General features: G+C 39.0%; 1 protein-coding gene across 1 annotated transcript in view; it reads left to right on the plus strand.

Annotated features, from left to right (window-relative positions):
* MYO3B (myosin IIIB) overlaps window positions 1-21,623 on the plus strand; it is a 201,752-nt gene that overhangs the window by 26,048 nt on the left and 154,081 nt on the right. Inside the window, exon 7 of the mRNA XM_064453241.1 lies at window positions 8,156-8,301. Coding sequence (XP_064309311.1) covers window positions 8,156-8,301 — 146 coding nt within the window. The remainder of the gene's footprint in view (window positions 1-8,155; window positions 8,302-21,623) is intronic.

The raw sequence follows: 21,623 nt of genomic DNA on the forward strand, positions 1-21,623 counted from the left end.
CTCTCCATTGTAGGAGACATGAAAAATTTGCAAAAAACTCCATTTAATAGTAAATACAATTCATGCGTAGTTAAATACTGTGTTGGAAAGACAGTGTAGAAAAGATAACTCCATCACTAACCTGGGCTTATGTTTTTAATTAACTCTAAACAAGGACAGTGATACATTCCCCTGAAACTGTTAAACATATTCTCATTTTGTCACACTTCAACCTAGGTTATTTTCCAGCCCTTAGCTTACATCATGGGACTCAAGGTCAGCATCCTGTTAATAGCTCTAGGTCTATTCACTTTAATTCCTTATTAGCTAAAATTAGCTCTTCTGATACGCACATTTTCACTACATTTTTAAATGCCAACTGAGCATGGAATTTTGTAAATGTTGATTTATAATGAACTGTAGGAATCCACCACTTAGTATATATAGGATATAGGGTTCAAGGATGGATATACACTTATTTTTCTGCCTGAAAGCCATTTAAAAATAGTTGTACAGTAAGCAGTATGCATATTTTGTGATAAAGAAACATAAGGAACTATGTACCTTGTCTAATAAGGAAAATTTTGAAAACATTTCCTTTTAACATCTACCATGAAGGTATAATAACTATTCTTTTACAGTTAATGATAATTCAGTAATCTATCTTAACTCTTAATACAGTTTTTTTTACCTCGTGAATTATAGTAAATGAGATAAGATTGAAAACATAATTTACAAAAAATAACTGATTGTCCTTAGGAAGAAACTTCACAGATGGGAATAGAAAAAACTTGGGCTGCTTTTACAGAATTTGTGTTTATCTGGCATCACGATTAATTAATAGTGAAATACTTTAAAATCCCACACATTTAGTGGGTAAATGTAATAAATGTGATAGATACCTAAATGGTAAATATAAAGAATAGTGGCGTTGAATCACAGAATCACAGGTTGGAAGGGACCTCAGGGATCATTCTAGGAAGAGCGCAGCCTAGACTAGATGGCTCAGCACCCTGTCCAGCCAACTCTTGAAAGTGTCCAATGTGGCCGAGTCAACCACTTCCCTGGGGAGATTATTCCAATGGTGGACTGTCCTCACTGTGAAAAATTTTCCTCTCATGTCATTAATAACATAGATTCTTGGTACATTGTGATTTGAACAAGTGCTTGTTGTTTAACGTTTCTATATTTATGATTATATATTAAGCCTAGGGTGTAAAGGAATTGCCTGCTTGGCATACATTTTAGAATCATAGAATTGAATCATAGAATCACTAAGGTTGGAAAAGACCTCTAGCATCATTAATTCCAACCATCAACCCAACACTACCATGTCTCCTAAACCATGCCCTGAAGTGCCGCGTCTACACATTTTTTGAACACCTCCAGGGATGGCAACTCCACCACTTCTCTGGGCAGCCTGTTCCAATGCCTGACCACTCTTTCAGTAAAGAAATTACTCCTAATATCCAATCTAAACCTCCCCTGATGCAGCTTGAGGCCATTTCCTCTCGTCCTATCACAAGTTACTTGGGAGTAAAGACCAACACCCACCTTGCTACAACCTCCTTTCAGGTAGTTGTAGAGAGCGATAAGGTCTATGATTCAAATGGCTGCATATGACTAAAATGCTTGTGACTCTGAGATGCCACCTTCTGAAAGTTGACTGGCATGATTTAAACAGAGTTGTCTTTTTGGGAACGCAAATCTTTAGGAATTGAATAAAGAAATAGAATAAAGAAATAAAAGAAATGGCAGTTTCTGCTTTTTTTTTTTTTTCTTCTCCCCACTTTCCTAATTTTCTGTGGCTCTCAAACCCAAGCTTTAACAAGCTGCAGTAGTAAGGAGTTATGCTAAAGTTTCTTAAAGTCCAGAAGGAAAGCAGTGGATTTCAGAAAGCTGAATTGGAATACAGAGGTTTCTTTAAAGGAGATGACATGCACGAGAGGGAGAGAGGTTGAGAGCGGAACAGGCAGCACCAGAGAGCTCTCCCTACAGAGCGGGGTCTGGCAGAATGCATCACCTCCTGTTTTGTCTCCAGAAGAGCTGACTTCCTACTCCATGGCAGAAGGGGGTTGAAAAGGAGGTGGCATCTGGAGGGAACCTCAGGGAACCTTCCCAGTAACCTTGATAACATGGCCATAATCTTGTGAAGGGATGTGGAGGGGTTGCAGATGCTTCTGTTTTGTTCTAACCCAAACAGCAGCTATGAAGGGGTTGTAAAACTTTCATGCAGGGTGTTTAAAGATTTTAAAAAACAAAACAAAACAAAAACCCCAAACCAGTAGGGAATCACTTCAGTACCACACTACATTGCACTGAGATCCCTTCATAAAATGGGTTTACTTATGAGGCTAGAGGTGCCTCTGAGTTTTCAGTTTCTTTGTGAAACACCATTTACAAATCTGTGTGAGGTGTGTAGTGTATATGCTTGCTGCTCAGGAGTAAATCTTTGGCTCAGAAACAAAATGCGTCGATGACATTAGTATTAGTAGTGTTGAAGCCATGATGGTCTCATGGTATAAAGCAAAATAGATTAGTGTGCTCGAAAGCTTATCCATTTTTCCTCATTGTATCATTTGGTCTAATAAAAGGTATTATGTTTCCCTACAAATGTAGCCTGCTGCCAGTGCAGTCTAATGGGCTGAGGAATATGTCACTTTGGTGAGTTAAAAATAAAAATTGATTAATTGCAGCTGTTAAAACACAATTGACTACTGACATATAATTACTTTTCAATGTATCAACATTAATTGTGATAGTTACTCATAAGAATTATTTAAAATATTACTTTTTATTTTGGTAACATTTCTAACAATATAATTTTGTGATACACCATGGGAAAAATGTGTATGATAATAATAAATAAGGGACTGAAATCCAAGTAAGAAAGTGGGGGAATATGGAACCAATTTCAATCACAAATTTGTTCTTTTTTTAATTGGGTGAATGTGCTTGAGGGGAGGGTGGGAGGGATAGAGATAGATAGGTATTACTTTGGTCTGGATAATTCAGTATCCCCAGTGCTGCTAAATGCTGTCATGGAAGACTTTTTTTCAGTGAATAGGAATTAGAAGAATATTTAATATTGTATTTCCTATGTAGATATATGTAGTTGGGTTACATAGTGTCAGGTGGAGCACAGAGGTTCAGTTAGTTTACTTCATTTGGCTTGCATAGCTAGCATTTTTGTTCTCCTTGCAGCAAGGGTAACAATTTTGTGCCACATTCATTTCACATGCACAGTTCTTTTCAGCATTGTGCTCACACACCTCATAAGCTGCTTAGTTAGCTACGTCAGCTGAGTACAGCACCGCCTTTCTTCAGGAGCATCAACCTTTTTAACTCCAGACTCCTTTCTGCGGGTGGGTCACCAGCGCTAATTGTGTAGCTATCGTCTCCAGGTAGCACATCTGTACTGCTATTATCGGTATTCTGTATGCTTGCAGCTATACTTTGTCCGCGCATATATACTGAAACAAAATGAAAGTAAGTTCACATCTAATAGTTCTGGGTAAACTTAAAAGGGTTTGATATATTTTGCTTCAGCTAAACGTGTATAGCTTCCTCTCTGCCCAAAAGTCAGTATGACTACTGTACAAATAACAGCTAGCTCTCCGTATTACATGTTTTCCTTCTTTTAAAGTCACCTGTGATCTACTATGGGCTTGCTGAAGTTCAGAGAAATCTTTGCATTGATTTCAGAACAAGTAGAATTATATCCTTGAATATAAAGTCTTCTTGTTAGGGTGTGAATCACCCTGACACAAGAGTGTATCTCTGTGAAGTTGTGTTTTTGTAGAAGTGATAAATCACACAGAATGCCTAATCACTGGCTACTCTAAATTCCCTCCAGTTAGTGTGACTGATTTGTTTATATGCTGTCTTTGCCAGACCAGTGAATTCCCCCACACCTCACTGTGTCCCAGTGTGACCCTCAGCACAATTAGTGTTGACAACTACCATCACATTGTCTGTTTCTCTGTGTGGTGTTCAGGTGCTTTCCATCCTATGGCAGTATGGCTGGGCATGAAATCATGATGAAATTACAACTTATACAAAAGGTGACAGCCTGTCTCCTTAGCAACCTGGGCCACTGTGTGCACGTAACCAGCCCATGCCAAAGTGAAAGGCTTGATGCATATTCCCATGATGTTTGCTGGCAAATCTCAAGATTAACAACATCACCCCCTGAAGCTTTGGCATGAAGATAGTGTTTGCAGCAAAGCAAAATACTTCTTCCTTTTTTGCTTGTACAAGCAGGGGAGGATTTTGCTGGTTGTAAAATAGGTACAGATGTGATCATGTCTTTGCACAAGGTAGAGAAATGAAGTAGCATTTTCTTCAGTTTCAGATAATTTCTTCTGGGCTCTCTGTCTTCATGCCCTGCTGGGCAGAGCAGGCATCAGCAGTGCTGAGAGGCACTCTTGGCTCCAGGACTCTGACCGAAAAGGACAGAGGTTTCCAAAAAAATAATTATCTCTGAGTTCCCAATAGAGACAGGAACATAATAAAAGATAAGTCAATGGCATTTTTCCTTTTTCTGTTTGGCCTTTAGAGATTTTTGCTCTGCAGGGAGCTGCAATAGTTTTCAAGGCAAAACAGGACTGGGGCATTCCCAAGGACTTAGCTTGTAAACTATGACTGAGAGAACTTTCTTCAGATTTCAAGGTAGAGTGTTGTCTGCTAGCCAACACATAGAGCAAACTTGCCGATGTGCACCTTTTAACAAGGAAAAAGCTGCAAATTTTAATTCTTGCTTTAAAAATTAAAATCAGTGGCATTTGTCTTTCTCTAAGTAGTGCATAAGTTGGTAAGATTCTAATATATCCCACAGAAATTGAAAACTTGTTTCAAACCAAAGTGATCATTAAATTAATATACACGCTGTATACACAGTGTCAGAAGAGCAGTTCATTTTGCATGTTTTCTGTGATGCTGATCTCACTATAGTCAAGCTATCTGTCTAAAACATACTGGGTTGCATGGTCCACTGGTTGAATTTTTGTAAACAAAGAGAATGCAGGTTAAGGGGAATATTTTTCTAAAAGAATCACTGCAGGCTCTGATGTTGGAATGGAGGAGAATCTGATAGTGTTTAATTCCCCTTGGTTAGAGTGCTGGTATTTTGCCATAGTGCCATTTTACTGCCATGTACCATGTTTACTGGAGGTGTAGCCGTTAGCTGTGGAGCAGAAAGCAGAAGACATACAAAGATGTGTTATACATTCCTTTCTCTTTGTTTGGTAGGTAATACATTGTGAAGCTGAGAAAAGCTCAAAGACTTTTTTTTCTTTTTTAAAACAGTTGCAGTATACTTTGTTTTCCTCATCCATTATGAGCGAAAAGCCCTCTGATGCTCATGTTATTTTAGTGTAGTTTGTTAAACTTTCTAAGACTGAGATACATAGCAAGTCTTGCCATTGGCCTGTAGTTAGAAGCAATTGTGGTATCATTATAAAGGAAAAAGTGTGTCTTTGAATGTGGGAGACCAGCCATGTTTGTGGCACTGCTGATGAACTCCAGTGTGACCTTGAGCAGGTCCTTCTTTTCCTTCCCTTGAAAATGAAAATATATTCCTCTGCATCATAAAGTTTGAGAACAAATAGACAAGTGTGTGCAAAAGACTCGGTGCACTAATGAGAACCAGACAACATCTGAGGTAGTCACTTTCAGGAGATGGGCTCTAGCAGCTTTTTAAGGAACCAGATAAAAACATTTCATGTGTTAAAAAAGGAAGGAAGGCACAGTGATTTTAGTTAGTCACATATGGGTAAGCTACTTGCAACTTCTGAGTCATGGCCTTTGAAGCTGACTTGCATGATTTTTATTTTTTTTTTGAGGAAGTGTCCTTGAGTATACAGATGATTTGGGGGACTGTATAAAGAAACAAAAATAATCAAGAAATACAAGCTTCCCTTTCAATCTCTGAGCAAAACTATAATGAAGGGAACTCCAGCCAACTCCAAGTATGGCCTCTTTAGAATATATTATTTAACTATCTCTGATAGATCTTTACACTGACTTTCTTGCAAGTTTTTACAATTTTATTTCTTTCCTTCTTTTTAAGGCATGGTATAAGGAAGCGAAATTATCATATAGGCCTCTGAAACAAGGGTGGTGGCTTGAAGCACTGTGCTTGAGTTGCATAGAATCTATCTACTGCTGGTAAAAGTAATCTTTTTCAAGAGATAGAGGGATCTCTGGGATGAGATCAAGGCTATAATGAACTCTTTGAAGAACGAAGAAATATTTCAGAGCTTTCACTTAAGACGCTCCATTAAAGAGAAGGGAGATGGGAAAATGATCTTCATGTGACAACTTTGAAAAACACAGCATTAGCTAACAAAACTCTGCCTCTTGAAGTTGATGAAAAAAATCCCTTAATCCCCTTTTGCAGTGCTTACTTCCCCTGCCCCCCCCCCCTTCTGTTTATTTGATAAACAAATAAAATGTGTAGGGGGAATGTGTATGTGTGTTTTTCTTGGATGGTTTGCAGACATTTTGCTGATCATTTTATCATGTCTTACAGATCACCAGTGTTCCCCAGGCAATAGTTGAGAAACACTGGTCTAATACTCTATCAGAAGATTCTTTGACATTACAGCAATAAAGGGGAAATACTACTGTCAGTAGGGTATGAAAAGAAATTTCTTTGGCATTCTAGCCTGGAAAAATTGAAGAGGAAGAGAGAGATCTCAACACTTGTCAAAACGTTGGTAGAAAATTAAGGAAAGGTCTTAATTTTTCTGGACTAAGTTGCTCTAGAAAACTAACTGAACTATTTGTATATAGAAAAGGAATTAACTAATGTCTAACTTTGCTGCCAAAAAAAACCCCCAAACATTTCAGTATTACTTTAACTAGTATGTTCGACACCCCTGATTTCTGGTAAAGTAAATGACGAATGATGTATGATGGGGTCATGAGTCCCAGAGTAAGAGATGGACAGGTCCTGTGGGCCTGTTGGATAGAATCTCTACCAGAGGCAGGAATGCCTCTGTTAGGCGTAGCTTATGGAGAAAGTAACCAAGAGGTTAAGCTGGAATCAGCAGCTTCTCCAGGAAAGGTTTTGTTACAGCAGGCTGAGTGGCTCTCTGCCAGCAGCTACGTGGGGTGCTGACATGTATGTTGGCATCTCTGCAAAGCATTGTCCCAAACTGAAGCCCTAACACAAGAACTCAGAAGTAATACAGAAGGAAAAAAAAAACCAACCCTCTTCTAGAACATAGATCAGCCACCCTAGGATGTGCTGTCAGAAGGTCTGTTTACCTTAAGTACAAATTAGTAAAAATACTTAAAACTGTAAGAAAAATCATGGAAACTGATACTACCAATATGTGGGGATCTGACAGATTTTCAAAGCAGTTGATCTAATTGATGAGATTTGGGAAGACAAACTTGAGACAGGATTCCAATTCAAGGTAGAATAAAAGGCAGCGAAGCTGCAGTTTTCATCTCATCCCTTTGCAAAGATAAAGGCTAAATTTAAACTTTAGTTTGAATCTCACGTTTAGATGCAGAATTGTTTCCATCTTATATGAATAATTAGCATATGATTAGAATGCAAACACTGCGTTAGCTGGAAATGTGCATCAAGTTTGTGATGTAAGACAATTCTGAAGTCCAAGGAGTTATTCCTGTTAACTTCAGTTTTCCTTAGACAAAGTACATGGTATGTTGACTAAGATTTTTTTGAACTACTCAAATCTAGTAGAGACAAACAAACAAAAGAATTTGGCAGAAATGACTGATGGAGTATTCTTATCTAAAAACCAGCTGTGCAAATCAGTCTATCCTCATGAATAATCATAGAAGTTAATAAGAATAACATCAATAGGGTTTTCTGCTATTGTAATAGGTTTCTGTAAGAAATGCTTTCAAAAACAGAATTTAGTGATGTTCTTTGTATAGATATTTGAAGCATTTCATAGAGCTTAAAAAGTACTTAAAAAAGAGAAAGATTGTTTTTAAAGAAAAAAAACCTAAGAGAAGTTCTAATTTACTGTTATATTTTTGTGGGTTTTTTCCTAACTGGGAAATACAGCCAAAGATAGAGATCTGAAAGCTACATAGGACTTTAGACACAACTCAGAAAAGTACTTTCGTGTCATACTCGTGTGGCGTGAATGGTACATTAGGTTAAAGTGTTGTTTGCTGTGCTCTTTTCTGATAGGTCATTGCTTGTGAACAACAGTATGACTACTCATATGATGCTCGATGTGACGTATGGTCCTTGGGAATAACAGCTATTGAACTGGGGGATGGAGACCCTCCTTTATTTGACATGCATCCGGTGAAAACCCTTTTTAAAATTCCAAGGTATGGCACTAGATGGCTCTCTTCACTCACTTGTTTGTTCAGAGACAATCTAGTCAAAGGAGAAAGAAATACTTGGTGAATGTTTGTGCTTCAAATCCTAAGAATGTCTCATAGGAAAAGACATTAAAAAGCTGTAATGTTAAAGATGGGGTTTTTTCAGCCTGACTTCTACAGTAATTTATATTTAAAATGCATTGAAATTATAAAGACTTATTTATGTTATTCTTATCTTAAAATATAAAATCATATAATAGCAAGGTACCTCCCTTCAAAAGTACTTTTCTTAGCTACTATTGATGAAAACATTTGTTTCAAAAGAGGAAGAAGCCAACATTTGTAACAATTGAATAACATTTTTAAATGTTATTCCCCTAGAGTCTTAGGCTTGTTTTACTGTGGAAGGAAACCACACAGTTTTGACAATGCTATGAAGCAGTCTGGAAGTTTCAGCAAACTGGAGTCATAATTTATTTTTTCATTTACCCAAGGATGTTAAAATGTGAAGATTTGGATTGTCATACATGGATATGAAAAAGGGATAGAAATTCCCTCTATGTATAGTAATGTAAATTAGCTCTATTATTTCATGCTGTTTATTTTTGGTTTCATTTTGTTGAGCTGTCCTGAATAAGTTAAGATGAGATTGACAGTGTAAAACAGAGTTTAACAACAGAACAGTTGTAGTAATAGAAGAAATACAGAAAGAATTTGTCCATCATTGATTAGACTGGTATCTACTTGTCTTTTCTACATTTTGCTCATAAAGGAAGAATCGCCACTGACTGGTAACAGTTTAAAACCTTCAGCAATACAAGTGTTTGACCTTTTGTTATCTGCACAGTTATCATAGGCTTTTAAAATATCTTCTGATTGCAATTTGCATTTCTGATTAAGTCTATTTATATGCAGATGCAGTTGTGCTGGGTTCTGCGTCATATAGTTATCTCCTTCTACCCAGCTCAGACATGAACTGCCACCACTCTTTTCCAAAATTATTCATACTGGAGCAGCAGTTCATCTTGTTGCCTTTGCACAAGTGTAAAACAGGTCCTGGCAATTAAGGCAGCTAGGGAGGCTTCAGATTACTAACACAATATCTATAAATTTTATCGATGCTCAAAACAGTTTATACCAAAAGTAACAGCAAGCAATAGGAAGATACATAGAACAGGGCCTGTAGAGGCATTGGTTTCTAGCTACAATTTACTTCTTTCCCTATTTGCTGTTGTATCTCTGTATGACTTAACAAAACAAAGGTGAAGTATCTATCTGATGAATTAAATAATGGGTACATTTACTAAATAGAATGGTAGCAAATTTTAAGTCAAGAGATTTCTCTCTGCTTTGCATTTTATGAGCTGTAACCCTTCTGTGCTGGTAACTGTGCATTCATATTAGATAAAGTGGACTCTGATGAGTGCTGGATGGCATAAGGGCCTGGGGTATAGGAGATAGAGCTTCTCTCCTGGTACTTGTTTGAAGTCAATTCAGCGAGAGTAAATATGGTCAAAAGGTGTGTTCCCCTCTTATAGTAGTTTGACAGTTTAGAAGTAATCTTAGCGCAGTTCTTGATATCTGTGCTGCAATTCACACATTTTTAACAGCATTTGCACCAAGAGCATTGAGGCTCTTCTCAGGTTGAAGGTGGTTCTTCCAAGCACTGGCTGTTGAGTGCTCAAGCAGCGATGTATAGAAGCATTGCATCTCACCTTCTGAGACTGTTCAATCCAAAATCCTATGAGCTCAGGCAACTTTACACTTTCTGCTTTCACGTTAATATCTGTGTCTGAAGTTATAAATGCAAATGTTAAGACATTTGGTCATTTTTCGGTAGGTAGTATCCTTGAGTGTCATCTCTGAATTTATCCAATACAAATTCTCACCTATGATAACATCTAGTAACAAAAAAGCCTACAGGGTAGCTATATTTTATTGGAAGAACACTCTCCTGTGTGCCACTTGCTAGCTTTATTTGGTAATCCTTAGCTGCCTTATGAGAAGAGGAAAGGTACAGTCAATCCCTATTTCCCCTCTCCACATGACTTAATGTCATTGTAAGTTCCAATCAAAGGAAAATGAACCCTGCTTTTTTTTTTCTTTTCTTTTCTTTTTCATTATTGCTTCTCAGTTTCTTGCCCAAGACTTTCTCTTCATCCATCAGGCATTTGAGCCAAAGCTCTCAGCACTAGTTTTTGACTCAGTGAGACTACAGTTAGACTCTGGACTCAACAAGTTTCTTAACTGAGACTAGCACTTGTCACATCTCCAGAGACACTTGTGCTGTGCACAGGGATCTTCATGTCTTAAAATTGCTCTGCTGATACCTGCAATCAAAGAGCTTACGTTAGGGTGGAGCGAGTGAAAGGAAGCATATTCATGCAGCTTGAATTCTTGTCTCAGCTGAGGGGTTGTAACCACTAGTGCCTGCGGCCTCCTGCTTTCTGTAGGAGGCTGCCTGTCTAAGCTTTCCCTATAGCTGGCTCTGCCCCACGCCTCACTTAAATCAAGACATAATTCTGTACATCTGGTGACATGGACGAAGGGCTCACTCAGCTGACTGCCCTTAGTTCATGAATGGTGACAGCACAGCTCTCAAGTGAAGCCTGGAGCTTACTGCTCCTGAGGGATGGAGAGAGAAAGAACTCATTCAGCTAGGTTTTGCTTTCACCTGGAAAATGGCCACTAGCAGGGGGTTAGCAGTTTCTGAAATTATCTCACAACTGTAATTTGTCATTCAAACCACATTAATATTGGAGTACAATGGAGCTGAGTGCTAAGATACACACTTCTAATTCTGGGATTCTGCCGGTGGTTTCAAGCCCTGGGTCAGGAAGCAATATAACCTTATATAACTCCAGCCTTCTGTATGTACCCATACTCTGATTTCTGACAGACACATACATAATTTGTTGATAACAGCTCCTCTTTTAGCTGTGGTTTTCTGTGGTTTAATGCGAAGCTGGCAAATCAGGTTTCAGCTATTGTTGAATGTACTAAATGCACTAATACCAAATGACACCAAAGCTGTACACAGTTATGGTGTGACTGTGGTACCCTACAGTCAAGTTCCATTTTATCTGGAAGTGTAAAAAGCTACTGCTAATAATGAGCAATAAATGTAATCGGCTATTGATTTACTGCATATATCTGATTTCTGTATGTGTTGTCTCAGGATAATTTTTGTTGTTTGGGCTGATCTGACTTTAGTTTGGAGAAGAAGAGGTGACATTGCTATTCGGAGTAAATGACACTTGGACACCGCTCAGGCAGAGAGTTACCAGGAATTATTTCCTTGATCCCTTACATTCTTGACTACAGTTGATCCGTATCTTTCTACTTATACTGTCTTCTGTGTGCTAGACAGGTCTGTTGTGTGTGATGCTGATTTCTTTACATTAGCAGAAAACTTTGCAATAGTTTTCAAGTTTTGCTATCAAGCAGTGAATAATCTGTTCTCATGAATGTCCTTAAAAATGTTAGTAATGATGAAATTGCCAAAGCTAGATATGGAAATCTGTGTGTGTTTCCACAGAATTCTTCCATTCTCAAGTAGGGAATAACATAGTTAAGGTTCTGCCATGTTAGTCATTGACTTTTTTCTAGAGACGGGCAGTAACTGTGCCATTAGCCTTGGCTTTGAGTTTCAACTTAGTGAGCGGTGGAGCTAGGCCTTAGTCTTAAATGAATATAACTGAAATCAGTGATTCTTTACTTTGACTTTATAGGGTTTGAATCAAACACTGAATAAATGATTTTGTACTAACAAGTCACGGCAGTTACATACCCCCAAGATCTTTGGAGATGTCTTCTTGTGTAGAACTCAAGTCAAGGATTAGGCTTTTACTGTTTTCATTTAATTTAAGCAGGAAAATGGGGAAAGCTAACAGTAGCCAAACATCCTACACTGTTTGTGTTCTCTAAACAAGAAGCAAATAAGCTATTGAATTCAGATGGTACTAGTTACAAGGCCTCAATGTTCTTCCAGTATGTAAGAAACTGCACTTCTCTATACTTTCTCTATAGCAGTTATAAGCATGGAAGGGAAGGTCAAAGTGACACTGCTTTAGAAAATTAAATATTCAGCAAAGCATAGTCAAAATTTCAGTCCCCAGGAAACTTTCTGGAGGAATGAAGATTTTATTCCCAAACTTAAGACTTCTGTTAAATTTACCACCTCTAACTAACACAGACCTATGACTGAATTATGTGACCTGAGCCAGGGATGGACTACGCTTCAGGCTGAATGGCTTAGAGGTCTGTAAAGGAGCATGTCTGTGGATACATCATAGGACACCAAGGTGTTTGGGTCATATGGCATTGCTGGAAGAGGAGGCCCCTTATGCCCATTTAAATCCAGATCTATATTCATAATTTGTATTAGAAATATTTTACATTCCCCTCTTTGGAGGACGTTAATGGAAAGCAACATATTTCACAATAAAACGTTCCAGTTGCCATGAACATTCTCTCTATCCCATCCTAGGTACGTATCTCGTTGGAAGACTGCTGAAATTAGGATTTTCCCAGACATACTTTTCTGTGCAGGCTAGTATTTATATAGAAATGACAGAACTTGTAGTTGTAGCCCTGTGAGCTGTCAAATAAGAATGGAGACTGGTCCATAAGGCAGAAATTCATAATATTAAAAGTTCTGATGGCACTATGTTTGATTTTTTCATTTTCTGTTAGTGCTCTGAGGTTCCTAGCTTTGTATTTTTCTATCTGTTTTTATTTTATAGTTTTCACATCTCTCTCCTTTCAACATTGCTGGAAAAAGATTCAAATACTTTTGTCTCTAATCAAGATCCTGTCTGCTGAAAGCGTTTTGTTTGAAGATAGCTCTTAACAGGACATTGTAGATAACAAGGCCTCAACCATGCCTCTCTGTCTCTCTCCTCTTCCATCTTCTCAACATGAGCAGCAACTGTCTTGTCTGATTGTTGTGCCCTTCTAAATAAAGAAAGGCACATAAATGTGGCCTTCTGTGATGGAGTAACTACATCAGTGGACAAGGGAAGATGTATGGATGTCATTTGTCTGGATTTCTGTAAGGCCTTTGACACAGTCCCCCACAGCATCCTTCTCTCTAAATGGCAGATATGTATTTGACGGGTGGACTGTTCGGTCGATAAGGAATCATTTGGATGGTCGCACCGAGAGGGTAGTGGTCAATGGCTCGATGTCCAGATGGAGCCGGGTGATGAGTTGTGTCCCTCAAGGGAGACAGTACTGGGACCAGTACTGTTTAATATCTTCATCAATGACATAGACAGCAGGATCGAGTGCACCCTCAGCAAGTTTGCAGATGACACCAAGCTGAGTGGTGCAGCTGACACGCCAGAAGGACAGAATGTCATCCAGAGAGACTTGAACAAGCTGGAGAGGTGGGCCGGTGTGAACCTCAGGAGGTTCAACAAGGCCAAGTACAAGGTGCAGCACCTGGGTCTGGGCAAACCCCGATATCAATACAGGCTGGAAAATGAAGGGATTGAGAGCAGCCCCACGGAGAAGGATTTGGGGGTACTGGTGGACAAAAAGCTGGACATGAGCCAACAATGTGCGCTTGCAGCCCAGAAGGCCAACTGTATCCTGGGCTGCATCAAAAGAGGCGTGGCCAGCAGGTCAGGGGGGGGGATTCTGCCCCTCTACTCCGCTCTGATGAGACCCCACCTGGAGTACTGTGTCCTGCTCTGGAGCCCTCAGCACAAGGAGAACATGGAACTGTTGGAGCGGGTCCAGAGGAGGGCCATAAAAATGATCCGAGGGCTGGAGCACCTCTCCTACAAGGACAGGCTGAGAGAGTTGGGGATGTTCAGCCTGGAGAAGAGAAGACTGTGGGGAGACCTTGTTGCAGCCTTTCAGTACTTAAAGGGGGGCTATAGGAAGGTTGGGGGCAATCTCTTTAGCAAAGCCTGTTGTGACAGGGCAAGGAGTAATGGTTTTAAAGTAAAGAAAGGTAGATTTAGACTGGATAGAAGTAGAAATTTTTTTACAGTGAGGATGGTGAAACACTGGAACAGGTTGCTCAGAGAGGTGGTAGATGTCCCAGCCCTAGAAACATTCAAGATCAGGTTGGACAGGGCTCTAAGCAACCTGATCTAGTTGAAGATGTCCCTGCTGACTGCAGGGAGGTTGTACTAGGTGACCTCTTAAGGTCCCTTCCAACCTAAACCATTCTATGATTCTATGAAAGAACATGATTTATCCTTTCTTATTTGCAGTTTCTTCCCCAGTGTTGTCCAGGGTAAGGATTTTATTATGAAATTCTAGTGATAGGCACATAAACGCTTCTGTTAGATAAATAGCACTAGTTGAAAGACTGCAAACAGATGTGTTGCTCCCTGTCCTCCATTTTTAGTGTGTTTTAAACTGTAACTACAAACTGCCTGCAGTGTGAAGTGGGTCACATATGTGCACTGGTGATCTGACATTGTTGATCCTTGTCCTGAATCAGACACACAGTTTCTCATTTCTAGAATTCTGTCTTGCAGCTACCAGAAGTCTCTGTTTGAACAGAACAGGAAAAACGTTTCCTTTCACTGAGTCGAGCAACATAAAATGTGATTAAAGATTGAATTTATTTCAACAAAATAGCTGATTTCCAGAGGGCAGGTGAACCCTCAGAATTCACCGAGTATCTCAAGTTGGGCATGAAAAATAGGTGATCCCACTGTGCTGTACTGTACTCCCTTGAAAACCTAACCAGTGTTTCACAGCAGGAGATGCTGGATGCTGAGCACTTTTGAAAACACTGTGGTTTTTAAGGCGTGTGAGTATTAACTTTGTACTTTTGATACTATGGCCTGAGCTGTGGGCCAGATGCTTAAGCATCTTCCAGTGTTAACCACTTTTCTTGAAGAAGAAAATGCTAGTTAAATTTTAAGTCGGAAGTTTCATTAGACATTAGCCTTCTGGACCTTATTTCTGTATTCATTATGTAGATTTGGAAGAGAAAGGGATACAAGTTCATGGAGTAATGCAAATTTTCAAAATCTCTTTCATTCATGAACATTTTATTATATGAATGTGCAGTGTCTTGGAAACAGTTGTGATACCACATGCATGATACTTATTCTTAAAACTGCTAATGAGAAGGAAGCATTATCTTAGAGCAAATGTTAATGTTCTGTTTTGCAATGATGCACACATTCTCCCTCATGAAAATGAATTCTTGGATCTAACTCATAAATCTCCTAAAAAGGGACCTCCAGTGCCTAGAGATAGAGATAAATCATACTGCGAAGACACTGAACCATGAAATGATTCTGTTAACATGTCATCTGTCTAGAATAAATTTTAAAATCTCCAACAGAAGGGTCTAAATTATGAAGGGAAGGTGGCCTAGCAAAGTTGGTAATTTGGGAGTTGATACTTTAACCTCTTCCATCTGCTGCCACTACTTAGGTGTGTCTGTTTTGGCAAAATATTACTAAGTAAAAGATTCTCAAATACCATTACACCTAAGCTTTTTAAAGTAAAATGGGTCCATAAATTCTTGAAACGATGTTATCTTGTGAGAAATGTTATATCACATCAGTACTATCTCTTAAGGTAGCAGTGATTTGAAATTTTGAAAAGAAAAGTAATGGCTATGAAAAGTAGTGTGGCAAAGAGGAGATAGAGATTGTATTTGTAGTCTGGAAAGGGTGGGTGTATATACCAGTGTAAAGGGAGGATTTCAGATCATGTTGCAAAGACCGCGTGTTTTAGGATCTGTCTCTTTATAATCCTATTTACAGTGAGGTGGTAAATTAAGAGCAATTTTCTAGGTTACACTGACATCTGACACCTACAGAAACTGAACCAAATTCTCCTCTCATTTCTATACCAGACAAGTGTTGCTCTTCTGAAAGCAGTAGAAAGCACCTGTTTCAAAACCGATTGGTGATAAGAAATGGTTATTTAATTTTCTAACCCACGGAAACTGAGAATTAAATTAAATCTCATTACAAATTATTATGCTTCATTAATTCATGTTAAATAGCCAGGAGTGGGATGAAGTTGAGCTTGTGTGTACTCCCTGAATGGTGTAGTTCTTCACCTGTGTTGTGCTGTGTTGAGACATAAAGCTCTTGGGAGTGCTTATTAGTTTGAATTTAGTGATGCTGCTTCAGGAGCTGACCTGGCTCTAGCAGAACCAAACCTGGTGTCTCCACCTCCTACCCCATCACACCTTCAGTTTCCTGGTAGTTTGCAGGTAGGCAGTATAATTACCTTTGCACTTTCTGTGCAAACATACACTTAAACTTTCATGTTGGTAATGATCTCTGAAGAAGTTCTTTAAGATTCCGATTGGACACACGAGGAAAATTTTTCACAGCGAGGACAGTCAAGCATTAGAATAATCTCCCCAGGGAAGTGGTTGACTCGGCCACATTGGACACTTCTAAGATTCAGCTGGACAGGGTGCTGGGCCATCTTGTTTAGACTCTGCTCTTCCCAGAAAGGTTGGACTAGATGATCCCTGAGGTCCCTTCCAACCTGAGATTCTGTGAAGACTACTCAGTTATTGTCATTTTTAAGGTACGATCATGTCAAGAGAGAGAATAGACCTGTTTCACTTCAATAGATAGTGTGAATGTAGGCCAGCTATGTGAGGTAGAGGAGCCAAAATATTTGCACTTTCACTTTGCTTTGTTGTGTACAGCGTGGAGCACCTGGTGTACTGCAGGTAGTTTTGTCCATCTGAACAGATAAAAGCTGTTGTGGGGACATTATTTTTTGGAGGTAATGTTTAAATATTAACATTTTCTAAGGTAGCCTTTCATATTGCAGCTGGCTTTACCAACGTTTTTTTGTAATTTTGCCATCTGCATTGGTACTGACAGTGTATAACATGTAGCATACATTTTTACCACTATTGCTTGGAACAGCAAAGAAATACAAGTATGTGTTGTAGGACAGTAAAGCTTAGAGTTGATTGCTTTTGTGAAAGAAAAGCCAAAAAAATAGAATTGCAGTTATTTAAAATGAAGCGTTTAGTCTTATGATGAATAATTTGACAGCAGGTGTACAAGTTTCAGAGCACAGAATTGTGTGAAATGCAGTTACAGCAATGTGACTAAACCACTTCAAAAGACCACATTCTGCCTGTGGTTATAGGTAGGGCATCATGATATCCATAAAAGCTATCTGTACTTGTCCGAGGACTAATCTGACTTTTACACATTATTTTATTGTCTCATACGTTGGACTTTCATTACTTTGTGATTGTATTTTTATAGAAAATTCCAAATACTGAAAATGCAGGGTGACATGTTGCATCTAAGAATACCATGGAAATATCTAATGATCAGAAATAGAAGGTCCCTGGGATCCTCCTTGATTGGTATATGAATAGCAAAGCAATTCAAGGATAGAGTCCACCTGTAGGTGGAAAAGAATACAGATCTGTGACTGAGGATTGGGAAGACCACTACTGGTTCTTCAGCAGGTTACAGACTCCTCATATGATCTTGAACAAGTCAAATATGACCAGATTTTCAAAATTATTTAGGTCCCTAAATATGTTGTTAGGTAGCTAGTGGAATTTCCGAGAAGCACTTCTGTGTTTCATTTCTGTTAAAATTCTTCTAATCTCCATTCTGTGTTAGATTTTTCGAAAGAGTTCAGGATCACTGATTTCACAGAAAGTGAACCACTGATGCATTTTTGAAAATGTCAGTAAGTGTGTGTGCTTGGCTGTGTCTTCCACAGACTCACAGAATGGCTGAGGTTGGAAGGGACCTCTGGAGGTCATCCTGTCCAACCACCCTGCTCAACCTGGATCACCTGTAGCAGGCTGCCCAGGACCATATCCATACAGCTTTTGAGCATCTCCAAGGATGGAGACTCTACAACCTCTCTGGGCAACCTGTGGCAGTGCTCAGTCACCCTCACAGTGAAAAAGTGTTTCCTGATGTTCAGGCAGAACCTGCTGTGCTCCATTGCCTTTTGCCCTGTCACTGGGCACTACTGAAAAGAGCCTGGTTCAGTATTCTTTTCATTCTCCCTTCATATATTTATATATATTGATAATATCTGTCCTGAGATTTCTCTTCTCTATGCTAAACAGTTCCCACTGTCTTAGCCTTTCCTCACATGAGAGGTCCTTCAGTCCCTTAATCAATTTTAGTGACCTTTTGCTGGACTCTCTCCAGTAGCTTTGTATCTCTCTGGTACTGGAAAGCCCAGAACTGGACATGGTACTCCAGGTGTAGCCTCACCAGTGCTAAGGGGAAGGATCATCTTCCTCAACCCGCTGGCAACACCTCTCCTAATGCACTCCAGGATACCATTAGCCTTCTTTGCCGCCAGGGCACATTGCTGGCTCGTGTTCAACTTCATGCCCACTAGGAGCCCTGGTTCCTTTTATACAAAGCTGCTTTACAGCTGGTCAGCCCCCAGCATATACTGGTGCAGGACTTTGCACTTCCTCTTGCTAAACTTCATGAGGTTCCTGTCATCCCATTTCTCCAGCCTGTTGAGCTTCCTTCCCTCTGGATGGCAGCACAGCCCTCTGGTGTATCAGCTGCTCCTCCCAGGTTGCAACATAAGCAAACTTGCTGAGGCTGCATTCTGCCCTGTCATCCAGATCATTGATAAAGTTGTTGAATGGGACTGGACCATTTTGAACCCTGGGGTACTCTGCTGGTGGTGGATGAATGTCCTGGCATTTTGTTTGTATAATCTGGCAAAACATGTTAATTCCATTGGGAAAGACTTTTGTGCTATGAGGACAAGATATTTTAATATTGTTACTATCACATTGTCTCGTGGTTTCCAACAGTGCCAAAACACACGGGGGCAGGGGCTCTGTCCTTAAATATGTATAGGAGTTATTCACTACTAATTCATTTCTAACGGATATATGAACTGGTAGAAGCCAAATGCATCCCAGGGTTTGAATATCAGACTTAAGTAGATTTGTGCCAGGGTTTAACTGAGTAACAAGTGCCTGCTAGTAGTGTTACCTTCATTACATCATCTGTGTCTAAAATGCAGGGAACTGTTTGTGTCTAAGGACCGTACCAAATATGTATGGATATCTAGTCTGTTAAGTCTAAAATTAAAATGTATGCAGTTAGCAGCCATATTATAGCACAAAACGGGGCCTGTTCCCCATTACCTTATGACATTTTAATATATATTTTTATATACTGCATGAGACAGTAGGGAATCAGCCCTCAAATTATATTGTCTTGGTACAATTTCCCTCCATTTCCTTAGCTATTCACATAGCTTATATCCAACTGCATAACTGTTTTCTCATTGATTCTGTCCTTCTACTCCTTTTCATAAGTTGTGTACAGATAGAACTTGATTTTGCAGATGCATTCTTTGTTCAGATATATTCATAGTCTAATTTCAGCATGTAATTCATGCTCTGTGGCTTGTTGTTAAATAGTCTCTTGTAAGCATTTACTATTTTATATGTTAGGGAAGACTTTGCCTGCATAGTATGTTTCTGGTTTTTGATTCGTTAGGAGTCTCTCCTCCAACCGGCTTTCTCGTGAATACATGCATTTACAAATAGAAATTTATGGGTTTATATGTATATTCTTTGGTTCTTATTTAAAACAGACTGTTTCAGCAAACATTCCCGCCAGTATATCTGTTGCTAGAACATTCATGGGAATTACCACATAAGAGCTAAAATGTATGCAGCTGAAATGAATTCATTGAGAAACTCAAATGAATAATCACGAAAATAAACATGCTCAGCTCTCAGCCATTTTCTGAGCAACAAAAAAAGAATCATCTCTAATATTCTCTTTTATTCTCTGTGCTACATTCTAACCCTTTCTGAACTCTAGGTAGAGGCTGAGATGCCTGACAGATGTTTCTAGTGACTCCATATGCAGTTCATTTCATGCATTAAAAACACATAAACTGTTTTAGTCAACCAGTTTCTAAAGTAAATTATTACTTTTCAAAATCCATTGCATAAGTAATAACAGACCGCTAAGATACAGTAAGTGACATTTTGTTTTGCACTAGTGGAAAATTTCATGCTGACAAGGTCAAGCCCTGCAGTCTGAGAGCAGTCAAGTGATGAAAGGCACATCCAGCAGTACAAGGTGGTAGGTGGACATCTACTAACTGTTGTCTCCTTCAGAAGTGAGGCTTTGGAATGCAGCTTAGTTAGATTAGAGGATAGAGCTGAGCTACAAAGTCTTGCTTTTATTATTGTACACTAACATACATTGAGTTTAGTGTTTTCAAAACTGCTCCCTGTTTCTTGAGAGAGATTACAGTAGTTAACAGCATTGTCTGTAGCTGTCCTGAGGCAGTAATACTGTGAGGGTAGCAGAGTAATCCTTATATATAGTAGTTACTGTTTTTTTAAGGAGATTCATGCTATGGGGCACAGTAAACTGGAGGTTGCAATGGAGAAGATGTAGCATGGCTGAATTTTTTTTTAGTGGCAGAAAAATACTTGTCTCTGCATTTAAAATTAGTTTGAAGACAGTGGGAAAATCAGTCAGCTATAAATAGTTAACAGCCAATTTTCCACCGTTCAGCAAAGAGAACAGCTTCCTTCCAGGTAGATAATTCACATGTAATATTGCTTCACAGTAAGACATTTAGTGTTCAGATTTATGATCGATTATTTTATGATCGATAATATACTTCGTTATGGAAATAGATTCTTAGGATAAAAATAATTGAGATAATCTAGGAGTCAAATTGCTCAGTAAAGAATTAGGTAGCTACATTTTCAACATATAAATCTACATCGTTACCAGAGGTTGCTGAGAGGCTACTGATGCCTTATTAGATAAGGTTTAGATAGATTACCTGCAGCACTAAACAATTTACTGAGAACAGAAAATGGGCTTCCAATACAGTCTAGAAATGAAACATCACAATTATTTGAGGTACTCTGTAACCTTGGAAACAATTGGGAGCAGTGACATCAGCAACAATTATGTGCAATTTTTGTCTTTAGTTTATCACCAAGGTAACCAGAGCAGGTTTCCTTGCTTGAGATTTTAAGAATGTCTCGGTTTGGTATTAAGTGAGCATGTATGAAGCAGACTATTCAGTGTCTGTTAAAAATGAAGCCTTAGTTACTGAGTTAAATTTTCTGAATACTGGAAAGAAGGAAAATTGACTTCCTCATTGAACTCCTTTTGTTGGCTCCAAATACCAAGTATTGCAACTGCACATAGAGGCTGGAAATTGTACTGTGCTGGTTTCGGGGATGGAACTCACCCACAGTTGAGGACACATGATGTTCCCGCATCTAACTTCCTTGAGGGAAGCTTTGTATTAAAGTCTAGGCTCATGAGAGACTTGAAGTCAGTGCTGCCTGAGGAGCACACTGGATGGGTGATTCC

The sequence above is a fragment of the Phalacrocorax carbo genome, chromosome 5, assembly GCF_963921805.1.
Source record: "Phalacrocorax carbo chromosome 5, bPhaCar2.1, whole genome shotgun sequence".
NCBI lineage: Eukaryota > Metazoa > Chordata > Aves > Suliformes > Phalacrocoracidae > Phalacrocorax > Phalacrocorax carbo.